General features: G+C 34.7%; 1 protein-coding gene across 1 annotated transcript in view; it reads right to left on the reverse strand.

Annotated features, from left to right (window-relative positions):
* Positions 1-2,017: 2,017 nt before the first annotated feature.
* The window catches only part of LOC149795182 (uncharacterized), a 56,679-nt gene continuing 38,538 nt past the window's right edge, over positions 2,018-20,158 (reverse strand). The window contains exons 2-3 of the mRNA XM_089964050.1: positions 3,273-3,487; positions 2,018-2,154 (exon numbers count right to left, since the gene is read on the reverse strand). Of these exons, the coding sequence (XP_089820176.1) occupies positions 2,042-2,154; positions 3,273-3,487 (328 nt within the window). The 3' untranslated portion in view covers positions 2,018-2,041. The remainder of the gene's footprint in view (positions 2,155-3,272; positions 3,488-20,158) is intronic.

Raw genomic sequence — 20,158 nt, forward strand, 5'->3', positions numbered from 1 at the left:
TTAGACTGCCAATATCTCAGCTAAGGTATTAAAAGGTGACACGCTGGTGATACCCCTGCGTTAACGGCATTCGTGTTCCGCAAATGTCTATATCAGTTTATATCTATATCGTTGTTGATACAATATTCGCTCACGGAATAACCCTCACAGGAGAAACTTCGTCGATAGCAAATTCAGTGAAACATTAGCGTGTTATTATTTCATATCAAGATTGCTTCATACTCAATTTTAGCGCCTAACGGTTCGCTCCCTTCACACTGAAACTTGTATTTATAGTAGAGAGACAGAGAAAGCCAGGAGTAGTGGAAGTTCTTAAGAGGATGTTCCCAGTGTAGGAGGCTTAGTTAATTTATAAAGGCAAGACATTTCATTCATTCCAATCTATAAACTCATATTCTTGAATCGTTTCAATACTGATGTTGGCCTAGTTGTTTATGTACACTTTTAGAGCTCTTGTTTTCCTCAATGAGCAAACGTATAGCTGTATATAAATAAGGATAATTTGAATTAATGTTTATATGAAGTTTGTCAAAATAACGTTACATTTTGTTGGTGCAGCAGTAGTGTTTCGCAACGATAAAATTTACCGTTGCAATTATATTTTTTTTAAAAATCTGACGCGATTGCAACGGCACTTGTTGATGCTGCCACCTTTTTATCGCTCCAACGGTAAAAATATAAATTTAGCATTGAAACAATGGCGATTACTGGTACAACACTGTATCAATATTACCGTCCAAAGATGATATATACCATTACAACCACTAATTCCTTTACCCGGGTATTTGAATATCCTTACAGCAGTTGAAGAATGTCATTTCAACAGGGAATGAATACCAATGAAACGTCACCAGTTTGAAAAGACAATTGTAACGGCAAGTTTCCTTGCTGCAACGGCAGAGGTAATCTTTGTACAGGCAACATTTGGCATTGTAACAATAATTTGATACCGTTGCAACTGCACCTTTTGTTTTGGAACTTTTTGAACCAAAGACAAAATGCACACAATTCTTGCATTAGATGCCGGAAGATAACCTACCACTGATGTTGCAGAAGTTGATAAACAGTAGGGAGATTTGACAATTATTCCACACTGAAAGTTGTATCAATCGACGTGAGGTATCTCAGATAAATCCAGATGTGAATAGCTTGTATAATGCCTAAACTTTAACATGAACTTAATTGTTTGCTATAATTATTATGAATATTTTTGAAAACGCTAAGATTATATTATTTCCTGAAAACTGGACACCAAAATTTTAATAGCGCTATATGGAAACAACAAGAATGTATTAACCGTTAAAAAGTGTGTTGAACATATAAATTGAATAAACTTGAAACTAAAACCAGAAAAGAAGAAATAACGAAACAAAGGTCCATTTTACATTATTTACATTGATTGGTCCAATTTTCCTAAAGGCTTTGTACGTGCATTACATGTGGAGCTTTGAAATGAGGCTTGTTCCGGTTCATCATACCCTCTACAGATGTATGCTAAAGATTTTAGTGTACTCTTATAACCTTAATGCTGAGTGACAGCAAGGCATGTCTCTGCTTACTTTAAAAAGAACACTTCACAATTCAGTATTTATTTTGTATTTTGTCAAGAGAGTGCCTTCAACTAAACACGCACAAATACATATAAATATGAAATAATAAAATATTTTATTAGGATAGGTATCCGTGGTGGTTAGCTTCCAAAAACAAATTTGAATGAATACCTTTGGAATGATAAATACAATATTTGGGGGGGGGGGTTCAAAACCAACTTTCTCCTGTCACCATCATCCCATCCCCTTTTCCTTAACATCTGGGATCCGTAAACATTTATGAGAAGCTCTTTAGTGAGATAAATATTTAAGAATGGCATCTAAACAGAAGAAAAATGATTCATTGAGGGTTTTAAACACTACTAGTTTCGACTGCCAGCCTACACGAGTCAAGTCGTACAAGGAATTTAGATAAAACGCAATATGCAGTTTACGTTTAACATTGTAAATGATGAAGAAACATTACATGGTATAAAGATTCACATTTAACATTATATCCGATTTATTTCGTAACGAACACCGGCAACATAGACAAGATATTCAGGAGCTTCTATTCGAACGATGACCTCCTTCTTATGCGTCAGGGTGCAGGAATAGCTTTGATCTACAACAGATTGAACATAAATCAAGAAAACATGCAGGTTCATCGTGTATTAGCATCACAATCATCGTTGACTTGTACAAAGAATTACCCACTAACATGAGAAAACGGTACTAGCCAAATAAAATGAAACGGACTATATATTACGACGGAAAAGACAATCGTAAATAACATAGTTTGTAAATTTCTTCACAGTATTTTTTTTTTCTCTTCCTTTTATTGGTTAGCACCATGGGTTGAATAATGTTAAAATAACTGCTCTGATATTTTTAAAAAGGTCGAACAATTTCGGGAAAAAAGTTATTCCAAATCATTTCTTCGATTAAAAGCACGTGTTCTTGTGTTAAGTTACTTTTTGCTAGGAAAGCTATACTTTGTAAGAAACAAGAATCGAAGCTTTCATATAACTCGAACCGAACCTTGGAAGACTATCGAACCCGAAGCTCATTGTTCTCTCCCAAATTAAAAATGTAGTTCACGTGTTTAGAATGGTGCAAAGTGCGTCTAAACCAAACAAAAATTACAAATACTGTAAGTAAAAATTGCAGCAAAAGATCGTATTATTTGCCTTCAACTATTTATGTTAGATATATTTTCAGACTTTCTTCGAATTATCATCCCTATGTTCATAAATAAAACTGTGCGCTGAGGAGAATGGTTATTTTTTTATTAGTATTAGGCCTTTAAACATGACGAAGTTGCAACTGATTTGTAAACCCATGTCGATGGTGCATCAGTCTTACATACCAACCCTCTCCTGAATATCTACTTTCGACACCTGTATCCCTTTGCAACCAAGACCTGAGCTGCTGTCAAATTTCACATTGAATGTTTTTCGATTATCAAATTATCTACGTAATGAAGAACGTTGTTACGAGGAATGCGGACAGTAAACGTCTTGGTATATGCATGTTTTGTTAATCAATCCCCTTTGTCTGGTGATTTTCTACTGCCGTTTCCGATAATACATAAGAAATTCTAAATTAATGATAGTTCATAACAATTACCCAAAATAGTAACAGCAATTCTCGACAAGAAATCCTTATTAAAATCTCGATTTCTGAATGGTTGATGAAACGGGGATTGTCATATGAACAATATAGTGTTTATAATAAACTTACCCTTCATAGGCGCCAGCTTATATTCAATACCGTTATAAACATCAAAGAACGTTAGGGCGTTCCCTATCAACCAATTGGAGAAACAGACAGAGAAAACCGAGAAGTCTCTGGATACGAAATGAATTAGAACATTTCCTCTAGGGTAATCCCAGCGTATAGTTCCATTTATACAGCTGTTGTTAGCATAGATGACAGTTCTGTTTTCATCAGACATGCTGTAAGACACAAAGTCAATACATGAAAGTAAATACGTGTTATCGTCCTATATCAATCCAGCCATGTAATGAGGTATTGAAAGCATCTATCTATTATCCATCCGTCCACCCGATTTCAGTCCATTCGTACGTTTATATCATATATGCATACACGCTTTATTCGATCAGTTTTTTTATGACAATCTTATGCATTCATGTATCTATCCATACCTGTAATACATTCTTGCATATATATCTATGCAAGATTGTATTACACACACACACACATACACACACACACACACACACACACACACACACACATATATATATATATATATATATATATACTATTATTTAAGGTGGGTCGTGGGCAGTTTTGTCGTCCTCAGACGGTTTCGTGGGCAGATAAAAGTTCGTGGGCAGATTTCCATCTGCCCACGAAGCACGTCGTCCTTTTCTGCACTCTTGCCACAAATATCAATAAAATAAATGCATATTTATGCTGCTGAATGTTAAATATTCGATAAATATTCATCTGCAAAATAAATAATTGCCTTTTTACCTATTTATTTCCATTTTTTCATTAATGAATTGAATTGAATAGCACAACTTGAGTTACCTCCCATTATGTACTAGTATATATTGCACCTTAAAAATAGATTGACCCGGAAGTAGTATGTTTCAAATTTACTGCCCATGATGACAGGGGGTCGTTACAAAGAAAATCAAGGGATGGGGTTCTAACCTGTAACAATATAATATGTTAATAGTGTTACAGGTTAGAACCCAAATCTGTTGATTTTCTTTGTAACGAGCCACTATGCCCGTGATTAGTATTGTGAGAGATCAAAACTGCCCGGGAACCAGGATGTGGAGTGAATAATCTGCCAATGTCGCCAACAAGCACCATACATATATACTATTTATTTTGATCTCTAAGAAGTTTTCAATAATGCTAATTAGTAACATTATAATGAGTGAGCTGTTATATGTCTTTCGAAATACCTCTATTCACTATTGCTGGTCTTGAGCCCAAACTAAGAGGATTGTGGCTGTCATTAGAAATACAAGTGATACCATTTATTTAAATCCAGGCTTAGTAAGTTCATAACTTCACTTAAGTTCATATTATATGCTGCTGCATTTTCTTCTCTCAGTCTACCATTAACAACGACAACAAAAGAAAAATGGTGTTTACTCAGAATTTGTTCCTATATTTATCAAAAAATTTGTTTTGGAACAGATATTTTGTTGGAAAAGCTGAAAGAATAAAATTGGGGGAAAATCATGATGGTATAATAATACAATTGTTTACTTATGATAAAAGAATACTGGATTTAGTGTACAACATCCTTGCAATAATTAAATGGCATTGTGAATATGCAGAACCCCAATTCTTTAATGTACATGTACTGTTTAAGGTACAAAACTGTTTTGCATACTTCATAACTTATTTCTCTAATAGTGCAAATAATAGGAGACAGAAGACATTTAGAAAGAATTAATTTGTCAAAATAAGTTAAATATCAAGATTAGTTTAATGGACGTTTGAAAATTTACTATTAAAGTAAAATTGCCTATTTTTGAGAGAAACATCCTAATAGTAATACACGTAATTTTATTTAAATTAGCAGTAATGTAGAGGATGCTGATTTATTTATGAAATATACCATAAACGTGTGTTTCATGTTCATTACTCCAAAGTAAAATACCCAAGAACCACCTCAGAAAATCAGTAATGACATATTCACGTAAAACACAAAACACAATTCTAAAAAGGTGATGGAGATGCAGTTATCAGCTGTGAGTCACATAGCTAACACATGTTGAGTAGCAGACTGGATGATTGGTATGGAACGAATTGTATTTGCCTTGTCAGAATAGTTGGTAAAGATTTTAAGAGGACTTCCTGGTTGGAAAAAAGTGAATTGGAGAAATGTATTATTTTTTTCATCGTATGTGTCCTTGTTTCACTTCATTAATAATAATGATATGACTTTTGACAAATCTTTTTGTCCGAGTGACTCAATGCTGATAAGTGTAAAAAAATGTCGAGGCTGCGACAGATGTGTCCTCTGTAGAAATGGGTGTTTATTAAACTAGGTCAAAATTAGGTAGTGTAAAAATAGGAAGTGGAACAATACACAATATGGAAAACGCTCGCTGTGAAAGACATTGGGCGGACATACAGACACATCAAGATGTATTTAATAAGATTCATACACATATTATATACTGTTGTATAGCTCTCCTTGTATGCTTCAGATTTATACTACAAACATTGAAGTGTGTGATACCGAGACAAACGGCAATGGAAGATGCACGTATCAAGGTTATGAAGATTGTTAAATTCACAAGCGATACAGAGTCAAATATACCAAAACTTTCATATTGCATTTTCTTACATTTCTACTATCACAGATCGATTTAGACTGATGCGAAACGTATCAATTTATATCAAATTTGTCAAAATCGTTTTTTTTTTACTATTGTTATGAGTTATTCACCTGTATGGAAAACGATCGTATAGGAAGACATTAGGCGAAATGACAGACAAAGGAAGATATACTTAATAAGATACATACACATACTATTTACAGTTGTACGGCTTTAATTATATGCTTTAGATATATAGCAATAGCATCGAAATATGTAGTACGATCGCAAAACGGCAATGGTAGATTCACGTAGCAAGGATATGCAGATCGGTAAAGTCGCACCCGATATTCAGTAAAAAGAACAAAACCTTCTATTTTGCATTTTCACACATGTCTATTGGCACAGATCGATTTAGTATGATTAGAAACATATCAATTAAAATCAAATTTGTCATCTGATATCAAATGTGTCAAAACCGTTGTTTTTGCGATTGTTATGACTTATTCGCCCATATGAAAAACTTTCGTATAGGTCGGATCTAGGCGCACGGACAGACAAATAAAGACGTGCTTATTAAGATATATACACACATTTTATAATATTGTATAGTTTTAATTCTATACTTCAGATCTCTAATATTAGCATCGAAGTATGTGCTACAATCACAAAACGGGAAAGGTGTATTAAAGTAGCAAGCATATGAAGATCGGTAAAGTCGCACCCGATATTCCGTAAAAAGTGGAACTTTTTTATTTTGTATTTTCACACACGTCTATTGGCACAAATCGATTTAGGCAGATGAGAACCTATATATTAATATGAAATTTGTCAAAAGCTGTGTTTGTTTACTATTGGTATAAATTATTCACCTATATGGAAACCGTTCGGATAGGAAGGCATCGGGTGCACAAACAGACATATGAAACCGTACTTAATAAGATACATACACATATTATTTAATGTTGTACATCTTAAATTATATGCTTCAAATCTATAGTATTAGCATCCAAGTATGTGCTACTATCGCAAAACGGGAAGGGTAGATGCACATATCATGGATATGAAGATCGGTAAAGTCGCAAGCAATAATGAGTCATAAATACCAACTTTTTTATTATTAATTTTCTCGACTTTTTTTGGCACAGATCGATTTAAACTGATGAGGAACCTATACATTGATATTATATATGTCGAAATATATGGTTGTTTAAGATTGGTACAACTAATTTACCTATATGGAAAATCTTTGTGTTGGAAGGTATTTGGCGCACGGAAAGACAAATGAAGACGTACTTAATAATATATGTAAACATGTTATATGCTGTTGTTTAGCTTTAATTTTATGCTTGAAATCAGTAGTATTAGCATCGAAGTATGTTGTAACCCCCCTCCCCTTAGTACGCTACTGCAAGCAGACTTTGTTAAATGCTAAGAGACACTAATTGCTCGAAAATTATAATTTAAAAATATTTATGTATTTATGGACTCGTATATTATAACCTTATAATGCGCCTTCATTTTCCATCAGGTAGGTCTCCAGGTCGAGTTGTCATGAAAAACAGGAACCAGTATCGTACATTCTTTACTAAGCGACTTCTCCGATGGTGCAATGTGTCTATAGAGCGTCCGCCTCGGATGCGAGGGGTCGCGTATTCAAACCCCGGCCGAATCATACTAAAGGCATAAAAATGGTACTAGCAGCTGCCTCTTTTGGTGCCGATCATTAAGAGGTTAGTGTTCGGATTAGTCGGCCTGGTGTCAGGATAGTGTGACTGGGTGGGACAAGTTTGTCTTATGTCCGCTAAAATGCAAAAGCCTACTGAACCAAGTCGAACAGGTTACGTATTATACAACTTATTTTCGAGGTTTCAGCGCCCCCCCCCCCCCCTTAAATGCGTACATATATTATCAGTATACCTCCATGCTCAAGCCTATGCATTTGGGTTACCCCCCACCCCACCCCTCTATGCGTACATACTAAATGGACGGCCCCTAACCATTCATGAGATGGTATTGATTCAAATTTACGAGTGCGATTGTGATGTACGCATTTCCCTACACAAACACGGGATGGTATTATTCAACCGTACATGTCCACAAAACTATATATATTTATAGATATATGTATACAACCATGGTACATCAATTAGGTATCTAATTACATAATGACAGTGTAGTGGTTAGCAAATTTGAGAAATATACTTTTTTATTCAGACACCATGCCAAAAGGAAAGAACTAACTTACAGTTTACGCTGAACTAAATTAAATTTACTATTTTTGTTTCAAGCATGGTCGGAATATGTTTACATGTTTCATATTAGGAAACAATTTGCATTATGGCTAAGTATATCTAAGAAGGAAATAAGATGTTCTTACAAACTCTTATTTTGTTGGTGTATTGGTTACCTCTCAACATATGAACCATTCTTTGCCATCTCACGATTATAATCCGTATGTACTTAAGCGTTGTCTCATTTGTAGTGTTAATTTTTAAATGTATACTTTGCTTGTAAAATGATCCCACTTTATATAAATGTACAAACACCGCAATCGTGATGTGCTTACAGGAATACATTCTTCTGAGTTCTACTGAAGTCAGTTATTCAGTATAATTTGTAAAACGATATGGACTGATTGATAAAAGTGACTGTTTTCTTTACTTTGGTTTGTCGCAATATTTTTCTAACACAGTACTAATATACACTGGTCACACATGACGCCCCAAAGAAGCAGTTGTAGTTAATTCTTTTTTACCTGTAGTAATGGGATTTTTACAATATATGGCTGTGGCAGATGTACGTCGATTATCAGACAATGGTCGGCTTTTGCACTATTCGCTTATTTCCCTACTTCGAGTGCGGACTGATTGACCGTTAAGCAAAATCTCAATTAATCTCTGCGATTTATGTGCAACGTACGATATTGTCCCGATTGTTTATTTAATTCCATCATCGTTTAACAAAACTTCTTTTCTTATCCTCTCTAAATCAACTTTTGTTGACCAAAGACAATACATTTTATAAGCAAGGCAGAACGCAAAATCACATTACCCATCCACGAGTACAATGAAAATATGTAAACAAAAATAGTTAATAAAATTCCAAGGTATGTATAATATTGTAATATATTTTGGAGTATGCGCATTTGTTTACCGCTCTCCATTTTAAGGATTCCTTATATACTTGCTTGAATATGGGAAGTCGGTGCTGGGATTATAGTCTTTAGACCAAAATAATTAGCCAATTACTAGGGGCAAACGTTACGGAGTGAAGTGTAAGTGAGTTTCAAGATGACATGGTTTACTTTTGGTGAATTCAGGTAAGAGCCGCATGAGTATCCCTGTCACTCAGTAGTCCCTATTCAAATCTAATTGGGTGAATTGATCGTGTGACTCCAGGTGCAGTATTTATGACTGGAGATTGGTAAATTATACAATGGAATCAACAGAAAAGGACTGTTCCGCCGTCGGCGCGCGCCATTTATTGTTGCTGTGGTGGTAAATATGTTACAAAGTTACAGGCGAAATGAAGCTAAAAATCATGATTTAAAAGGCCTAAGGTGGCGTAGTAAAAACGGTTCCCTGTATTAGGTTGTTGAGTTGTATAGTTTCACGGCGTGAAATACTGGCGGTAAGTTACGGAAAGTTAACGAAGAGAAGCTTTGCAGTTGTGACATTGACATACAATTGGGAAGTTGGGATTTGTGGTCATGTATTAATTAGAGTAACATTACTGATAGATTGGACGCGTTGGACTTTCCAGTTTGCAGAAGTAGTTGTACAGGATTCCTTTGAATCGGGGAAACCTATGACTCGTAGCGGGATTCGCGCAAGGGCTTGACATCGCTCGGTCAAGAAACCCATTTGGTTGATACAATATTTCTTGCGTGAGCATAATGCAAATGTGTATATTGGCTTGCACTGTTTGCAGCTATGATGTACGATGTTAAGATCTCAGTCGGTCAGGATATTCTTTAACAACGGTATCTTTTATCCTAACACGTCTTTCAATACGGTACCATTTACCCCTTGCAATAAAGTATATCAGTTGGAGGTTGAGGATGAACTAATCGATAATGAATTTCTCTAAGTACTGTTTGGTCAATGTTCGGATCTCATTATCTTGTTATTGCAAAAAATATATATTGGTTATAATCAATTACACCTTTAGTTTTATGATTATTTAGACATTCTATATAAATCCAGCATGGTATCAGTTAATATTTCGACGATATTGTTATATGTGACCAGTACATTTGAACATGTATGATTATAAACAGTAAAATTAGGCATTTAAACTGTAGGAAAAAAAATTCTACTGAAAAATGTTTCATCAGCATAAAAAACTAAGGCTTGTCAAATCCGAGACTAGCAATATTTTATAGTACCTATATTTGCTCTTTTCAGGCCAAGTTCTCACGTAATGGCTTGTTTTAGTAAATTGCTTGTTTTTGTGTGGGGTTTTTTTTGGTGCTCCCACACAAAATGCGCATGCGCGGAATTTATTTTCCGTTGCCATGACGTATAAAAGTTACCGGCCATGCACCAACATTTTTCTTTATACATCAGATTTGCATAACATGATTAAAAGTAGTTATACTTGAACAAAAAGAACCAAAAAAAACCTATAAAGTGTACAGAAAAAATAATTTAATTTCTCGAAATAAAAGTATACATCACTGTTACTTAGATACGATTTTCCACCTATAGAGGACGCCAGCAGGAAATGACGTACATTTATCCCCACAAGACGAAGTACTGGGGGGGGGGGGGGGCCGGCACCAGACAGACCCCCCACCCCACTTTTCCCAAAAATTATAGTGTTTTATGTGTATTTATCCCCCCCCCCCATGTGTTGTATGTTTTATATTATGCAAAAGAATTTAGGTCAAAAAAATTTAATTCTCCTTTTTAACGGGGTATTTCTTTTAAAACCTAGTTTTATCTATAGGGTTGTTTTTCCGAATAGGTTTCCATCTTTCCATCACCTGACTTGAAATCCCTTCCCTATACTCTTGGTTGACCTTGGCTAGAGGTCGCCTATATCCCGTGTGTGCTATATATATATATGCTATAGTTTGTGTATGCTATATTTTGCTTCCATGTTGGGATAGCCTTTATTTTTTCCCAAATCTCCCCAGTAATCTTAGGACCTTATAATCGGATCAAGAAAAGGTTTATTTTTATTTATTTAATATATTTTTGAATTTTGGCTAAGTAACGGTGTATTATAATTTAATTAAGAAAAAAAAAACTTAATGTGTTCTGTGTGCAAATATATTGTGTCATTATTCACATATTGGATTTGTAAATTGAAATCCGCTGTACTCGAGTTGGAGTCCATACACTTTTTTATTTGCTTGTATTTCTCCCACCTAGAGTTAGGCCGTCTCAAATTATTTATTGGATTTCTGCCAAAATCTCTAAAAATGGTTGTTCTTCACACACACACACACACACACACACACACATACACACACACAGTGGGGATTTACCGTGCAGTGCGAGAGCTGCACATTTTGAGCAAATAGAATTAGAAGAGAGACTTATTAGATCCTTTGTTTTCGTGTATGTATGTAAAGTTTCCTATATGAGGTGTTTTTCCCGACTCTTTCATAGCCCCATGACGTCATTATCTCGTTCTTTTCCCATATAGTTTCTCTGTCCCGATAATTAGGATTTGTGATAGTTTACGTAATATAATTAAAGTCTATTTAATTATTTAATTTTAATTGTAATGGATAATAAAAAGAAACTGAAGCTGTTTAGGAAAATTTATAAGAATCTAAAAGGGTGGCGGCTACAGCAGATTCCAATCCGGGGTGGGGGTATGAGGGCAAGGGTTCACTTTGTGATGGTCCCCTTTAAGGGGAGATTATCCATTGCCCCATCTCCCTCCCCTTCTTTTCACCCTTTGCAGCCCCGTCCCTCCCATTCACAAATCTTCCTAGAAGTTCTTTTTTCTAATTAATTTGAAAGGATTACAAAAAAATTTGCCTATTCATTTTTTTTATGTTTATGACTTGGTCACACGCCATCATGGTTTTAGTTATGTTATCTGTTATTTTTCCTATTAAAGTTTTGTTAAAGTTGCCGTCTTGATATAAAACTTGGTTTCTTCTGTATTTTTATTTCTTGGATATCTCCATAATTAATTGTATCCTGTCTTGTTTCCTAAACTCGCACTGTGCCATCGCATGATATTTTGTGAAGTTCGCACATTTGCACATGAGATAATTTACATGTATGCATATGTCGTGTAGATATTTGAATATCAAGCTTTGTATTTTTGGAGAGCCGATGTTGGTCCAGTACCTCTAAGGTCTGTCCCAATTAACCGAGATATTTCCTCCTCTACTTTATTTTTAATTTTAGAGGTTAAATTTTCCCTTATCCAATTATATGTTTCCTTAGTTTCAATTCCCCAAAGTTCCTCATTTTCCCTATATTTACATAAAAGTTCCTTTATACTTCTAAAGGTCCTTGTTGTTTCTAGTCTTTTTACCAGTTTATTATTTTTGTAGATGTCACTTATGTTTTTCATGCTAAAACCAAACCAGTAAATGTATAAAGCTTCCTAAGGGGTTTTGGGTTGGATATTTACTTCTTTTACATTATAAATTAAATACTAGAGAGGAGGCCTAACTCGAATCGGGAGAAACACAAATAAATAAAGAAAGAAAGTGCGGACCCTGACTCGAATACAGCCTACCTCATTTTGAAAATAGACTTTAATGTGAGAAACACCACACCATAGTCAATCACATAAAACAAAAGGTTTTATTTTAATTTCAAATGGTAGTATACCGTTCATCTCGCCGGAATTCTAAATTGCAAATTAATTCAAAAGCAACTAAATTTATACCAGGACAAACAAATAAATTTGAAAAGTCCATAGAAAAATATATATTAAGACAACAGAGACAAATTTGACATAGTATTGCTGTCCCTACACACAGACTATATAGCATACACACACCATAGCATTGATACACATAGCATACACGGAACATAGAAAATTCTTGACAAAGATCACTAAAAATCAAGGATATGAAATCTGAAAATGGGAATAAGACCCATGTTTCAGACTACTACCCTTTAGAAAACACTAGGACTAATTATAAACTAAAAGTTTGATCAAAATTCCTTTTTTAAACTTTAAACAAGCACACACATCTTGGGGTATACAAGAGTACATGAAAACACTTTATTTTTTATGTGGTGGGGGTCATCTGTCTGGTGCCCCCCCCCCATGATACTTTCGTAACTCATACCTGCGAAAGATTATCATTTGCACTCACATTGTATGTTCTTTAAAATAATGATTTTTTTTTTATTTGCGAGATATCGTCGTATAGTTAACCTGGATACAATATAATCTTGGTCCGTTTGCACCTTGAAACTTATCATGCGTGAATGGCAGGCGCCTTCAAGCAATCTGGTGATATTTTCGTCTCTTTTGCGGTATTTTTTTTATCTGACATTAGCGATACACACACAGTAAGGATGCATACGCATGCCGGCATCCGCTACATTTACGGAGTTCGTTGATATATTTTGTTCTGTAAATTTCGCATGATGAAAAAAGAAGGAATACATTATAACAATGCAAGGTTAGTTTCTTTTATTTTATTTTCAATCAAGTGTTTGTTTATTGTACCGTGCCGGGGCGGGGTGGGAGGGGGGGGGGGGCACAAATTCAACACAAAATTAGTTCCTTTCTTATCTGCATGGAATAATGGAGCAAATATGATTGACGATATTGACTGGTAATAACAAGCTTTCAATTTACGCGCGCACACACGAAGACAACTTGAAAAATAGAAACAAACAATAAAATTAACTGGTAACTTCGCACTTGCTCAAGGCTTTGTAGTTACAATGGGGGGGGGGGTCTGTGCTATTATCTGGTTAGGCATGACTATTTCGCAGAAATACAAACAAATCTTTTGAGATGAGCATAAAATACAATTATTTCTTTTCCTCCATACATTTACGATGCTCTCAAAGGACCCACATATTTAGGTAAAAGTATGACCGTTACCAGGCGTTACCGAGTTGAAAATATGCCGAGTAAACTTACGAATTACGCCACGTACAATGTATAAACAACACTTGGCAACTTTTAATGATAAAAGATGGTGTTTTTATTGATTTACTTATTTATTTAGTTATCAGAACTCTTTCAGAATAACAATGTAACTGCCGATTATACAGCTCGCCTCTAAGAAGATTTTCGTAGTTTCCAACTGCCATGCATAAAATAAGTTTATGCCAAAGTGATCGTGACCTACAAAATGTTGGCCATTGTCACAGGGCATAAAATTCATAAAACAATAAAGAACATTCCTTTTTGTTCTACCAAAGCAGCGGAACCATAATGAGTTGATAAAACACAAGGATATTTGTTGTTATTTTGCAAACCATTGCTAATAAAATCAGCTTCAGAAACTATTATTATTGTCCGCCCTAGAGGAAAGATTTTACAAGGTGGAAATCACTGACTGTCAGTATCCCTGGAATGACAACCAGTATGACAACTATAACTAGTTTGTGCATCAGTAAATAATCTTGAGTAGCCACTGCACCTGAAATGCGTGCAGTCCATTCATCGAATACCTCCTATTCATTCATTGTATAATACACATTTTACTTACTAAGAATACCCTATCACAGTATAAATGTTTAGTCATAAATCGGGAAAGTTTACAACTGTATATGCATATTTATTTCTATTTTAACCGTACTGTCATAAAGGTACTTCTGTGGAGGCTAGTGTGTATATGTCATGATGAAAGCTTATGTCATTAATAGTTTTCTTTCTTTGCTCTTTACAAAAAATCAAAATAATAAGACTTTCGTTATCTTTTGTCAGATTTCATATTTTCTTGAGAATTTTTTTAAAAATGTATCTGGAAAGTAAACATAAAAAATACGATAATTTAAAAAATGAAAGTTGGGTCTCCATCTAAAGAATTTATATATTCTTAGTTACTACTCAGTAATTTTTAATTATTCATAAATGATTGTAAGATAAATTAGTTTTACAGTGTAAAAGTGCGAGTTTGCTCCATTTACAGAAGGGTTTACTTGCTATTCTCTTTGTATAATTCTCCCAGCTTTAAACTACAGATACAGAACATTACATAAGACAGCGAATTTCAGTCTTAACCTAAAGCTCGAGGCTGGAGAAGAGGTCACTAAATTACCGTTTCCATAGTTACACACTGGTCAGATAGAGCAGTCTCCCGCAGGTATCATTCCCTATAGATGAATTAGAGGCCAAGTAAACTGCCTTCATTTCATGAGCTATACTAGTGTAGTATAGATGAAATAAGTTTTAAATTGCAAAAGTTGTCTCTTTTGTAACCAAAGTGCAAATCAATAAAGAAATATAATGACATGTAAAATTACATGAACAGCAATGAAGGATCTTTTCACGAGAGTCGCAAAAGATTGAAACTATTTAACGAATTTCATAAATTTCATTTTAAATAAACTTAAATGTAAGATTATGTTATGTGCATCACATGACAGAAATGATATTCAATAAAAAGCATAAAAATAGGTTACATAATTGACTTTAAATTGCATTCGTCATTACACCTTCAATTCATATGTCGTTATGCCGGCATTTGCTGAGTTACTGGGTGTTATTAAACGTATCATATAGTTACGTATGATACTGGAAAATATCATATGGGTATATTAATCTTAAGAGGAGCAACATTGGCTCAGTGGTTAGCGTCTCAGACCTGCGACCGAAAGGATGCAGGTTCAACCCCTGCCATCGGATCAAATCCTCAACCTTATTGGAAAATAATGAGATAACAAGTACATTCTACAAAGACATGGAACCTATTACCTCCACTGAAACGTACGAAATGATCATCTAAATTTGCAACAAGTGATCAGGAGAAGTGCGACCTGTTGAACTCGGAAGTTTGATATGTTACACGTTTAAAAAATTATGATAAACAGTTACCGCATTTTGAAGTTAGAAATGAAACTTTTATTTCTGCCATCATTATATATAAACAAGAAATTATAGATGTAGTAACTAGTCTTGACCTAAACAAAACCGCTGGAACCAATCCAATAAGTAATAAACTTGTACAAGTATAGTTGAAGAAATGTATGTTCCATTGCAAATACATTTAAATAAATCACTCCCAGCCAGCGTGTTCCTAACACAGTGCAAGCTAGCGTATGACATACCGATGTATAAGAAAGGAGATAAAACACTACCGTCTAAATGCAGACTAATTGTTGACTTCAGCTAAATTATATACACTATTCATAAGTCCAACCTTAGAATATACTTCTGGAGTCTGGGATAATTGTTCTATTGAAGATTCGGAAAGATCAGAATAAAGGGGGGAAAATCAGATGGAAGATGCACGGATCGTTCCAGATCTATACCCATTAATTCTTCTAGATAGTCTCTTTATGCGGAAACTGCTTGGTTTGCACAACGAAGGAAAAGGAAGAGATTATGCATTATGTATTCGATTATAAATACTCAAGTACCTAACTATTTAAACGAACTTCTTCCACAAAGGAGATATGAGGCATCTAATTATCGTCTACGTTACTCTCAAAGTATCACACCAATCTCAACCAAACTTTATATTTTCACACGACCTTTTACCATATACGATTCGTCTTTAGAACTCTCTGCCTGATGATATCCGAAATCCTCCAAATCTTTCTATTTTTAAGAAACGTTTCTCTAATTTAACTAACGGGTCATCACACAAGCAGAAAGACATCTTATTGTAGGTGAGTAGTCACGTCACTTTTCAATGATAAATCTAGACTTAACCAAGAAGTGTATTGAAAGGTAAAGCGAAAGAGCTGGGATCTTTGGCATTAGGTAAGGGGCAATAGACAAAGTGTTCAACTTCTTCATTATCATAAGCACATGCACACGTGAAAGAGTTAACTAAATTCACCATGTAAAGGTCGGATTTCAGGAGACTACCTGCTTGTCTAAGTTTAGTATGTAGGATATTAAGGTGACATTTGTCAGTAGCGTAATTTTAGCGTGATGACCCGTTAGTTGAATTAGAAAAACGTTTCTTAAAAACAGAAAGATTTGGAGGATGAGAAACCTATAAACTAATATCAAATGTGTTAACATCGGTGGTTCTTTACAATTGGCATGACTTATTTGGTTATATACAAACCATCAAAAAACGGCAAGGGTAGAAGCGGGTAGCAAAGATATGAAGATCGGTAAGTCGCAAGCAATACCGAGACAAAAAAGGCAACTTTCAAGGTAGCATTTTCACACATTTATATTGACACGGGTCGTTTTAGACTAATGAGAAACCAATGACTGGATATCAAATAGGTCCAAATCTTTGTAGCTTTTTTTACGATTAACATGACATATTTAGCCTTATAGAAAACGATCATGTTGCAAGGATATAGGCGCACGGACAGAGAAATGAAGATGTACTTAATAAGATACATACACATAATTTTTACTGTTTTATTGCTTAAGTATATGCTTCATATCACTAGTATCAGCATCGAGGTATGTGATACCATCGCAAAACAGCAATACTAGAGGCACGTAACAAGGATATGAAGATTGGTAATGGTAAAGTCGCAAAGGATACTGGGTAAAATATATAAACTTTTCTAGGTTGCATTTTCACACATTTCTGTAGGCATAGATCAATTTAGACTGATGAGAATCCTACCAAATACTACCAGATTTGTCAAAATCTGTGTGTGCTTACGATTGGTATGACTTATTCGACTCTAAGATAAACGTTCGTGTTGTAAAGATCTAGGAACACTAACATTCAAATGATTATCATCGAATTATATGGTACCATCTCAAAGCGGCAAGGGTAGAGGCACGTAGGTAGAATATAGAATATGATGATCCGTTGATGATCCGTAATATCGCAAGCGACACCAAGTAAAAAATATCAACTTTTTTACTTGCATTTTCACACATTTATATATTTCACAGATCAATTTAGACTGATGAGAAACCTATCAATTGATATCAAATTCGTCTAAATCGCGTTTTTAAAAAATTACTAATGTTATAACTTATTTGCCTATATGGAAAACGCTCATTGAGGAAGACATTGAGCGGACATACAGACACACAAAGATGTACTTTATAAGATGCATACACATATTATATATTGTTGTATAGCTTTCCTTATATGTTTGAGATCTATAATATTAAAATTGAAATATGTGGTACCGTGGCAAACTGCAATGGTAGAGGCACGTATAAGTCGCAACCGATATCGAGTCAAAAATACAAACTATTTTATTTTCATTTTCACACATTTCTGTTGGCACATATCGATTTAGACTGACGAGAAACCTAACAATTGATATCAAATTTTGCTAAATCGGTGTTTATTACTATTGTAATGACTTATTCACCTGTTTGTTAAACGATCGTATAGAAGACATTAGGAGAAAAGACAGACAAATGAAGACGTACTTAATAAGATACACACACATATTATTTACTGTTGTACAGCTTTAATTATATTCTTCAAATTTGTAGTATTAGGATCGAAATATGTGGTACAATCGCAAAACGGCAATGGTAGTTTCACGTACCAAGGATATGAAGATCGGTAATGTCGCACCCGATATTCAGTAAAAAGAACAATCTTTTTTATTTTGCATTTTCACACATGTCTATTGGCAGAGATCGACTTAGAATCATGAGAAACGTATCAATTGATATCAAACTTGTCAACATCGTTGGTTGTTTGCGATTGGTATGACTTATTCGCCTATATGGAAACTATTCGGTTAGGAAGGCACTAAACGCAAGGACGTACAAATGAAGACGTACTTCATAAGACGCATACACATTATTTACCGTTGAACAGCTTTTATTACATGTGTCAGGTTTATAGAATTAGCATCGAAAAAATGTGATACGATCGCAAAACGGGATCGGCAGATGGACGTAGCAAGGATACGATGATCGGTAACGTTGCAAGCGATACTGAGTGAAAAATACCAACTTTTCTATTTTGCATTTTCACCCATTTATATTGGCACAGATCTATTTAGACTGATAAAAATTTATCAACTGATATCAAACGTGTCAAAATCGTTCTTTGCGATTGGTATGACTTATTCGCCCATATGGAAAACTTTCGTATAGGTCAGATGTAGGCACACGGAAAGACAGATAAAGACGTGCTTAATAAGATACATACACATATTTTATAATTATGTACAGCTTTAATTCTATGCTTCAGATCTATAGTATTAGCATGGACGTATGTGCTACCATCGCAGAACGGGAACGGTATATGAACGTAGCAAGGATATGAAGATCAGTAAAGTCGAACCCAATATTCAGTAAAAAGTACACTTTTTTGTATTCTGCATGTTCACACATGTCTGTTGGCACAGATCGAGTTAGACAGATGAGAAACCTATATATTAATATGAAATTTGTCAAAATCGGTGTTTATTTACTATTGGTATGACTTATTCGTGTATATCGAAACCGTTCGTAGAGGAAGGCATTGGGCGCACGAACATACATTATGAAGACGTACTTAATAAGAAGATACATAAACATATTATTTACTGTTGTACAGCTTTAATTATATGCTTCAAATCTATAGTATTAGCATCCAAGTAGGTGCTACCATCCCTAAACGGGAAGGATGGAAGCATCAAGGATACAAAGATCGGTAAAGTCGCAAGCGACAATGAGTCGCAAATAGCAACTTTTTTATTATTCATTTTCACACATTTTTTTTAATTATTTTTTTTTTTTTTTTTTTTTTTTTTTTTTGCACAGATCGATTTAAACTGATGAGAAACCTATAAATTGATATCATATATGTCGAAATCGGTGGTTGTTTACGATTGGTAAAACTTATTTACCTATATGGAACATGTTCGTGTAGGAAGGCATTTTGGCGCACGGAAAGACAAATGAAGACGTATTTAATAAGATATATAAACATGTTATGCTGTTGTTTAGTTTTAATTTTATGCTTCAAATCAGTAGTCAGCATCGAAGTATGTTGTAAACTCCCCCTCCCCTTAGTATGCAACTGCAAGCACACTTTGTCAAATGCTAAAAGGCACTAACTTTCTTGAAAATTATAATAATCAAAAAAAATTCCGGATTCGTATATTATAACGTTATAATGCGCTTTCATTTTCCGTCAGGTGGGTCTCCAGGTCGAGTTGTTATGAACAACAGGAAACAGTATCGTACATTCTTTGCTAAGCGATCGCTCAGGTGGTGCAGTGTCTGTACAGAGCGTCCGCCTTGGATGCGAGAGGTCGC

This window comes from Sinohyriopsis cumingii, chromosome 7, assembly GCF_028554795.1.
Source record: "Sinohyriopsis cumingii isolate HCF-2022 chromosome 7, ASM2855479v2, whole genome shotgun sequence".
Taxonomy (NCBI): domain Eukaryota; kingdom Metazoa; phylum Mollusca; class Bivalvia; order Unionida; family Unionidae; genus Sinohyriopsis; species Sinohyriopsis cumingii.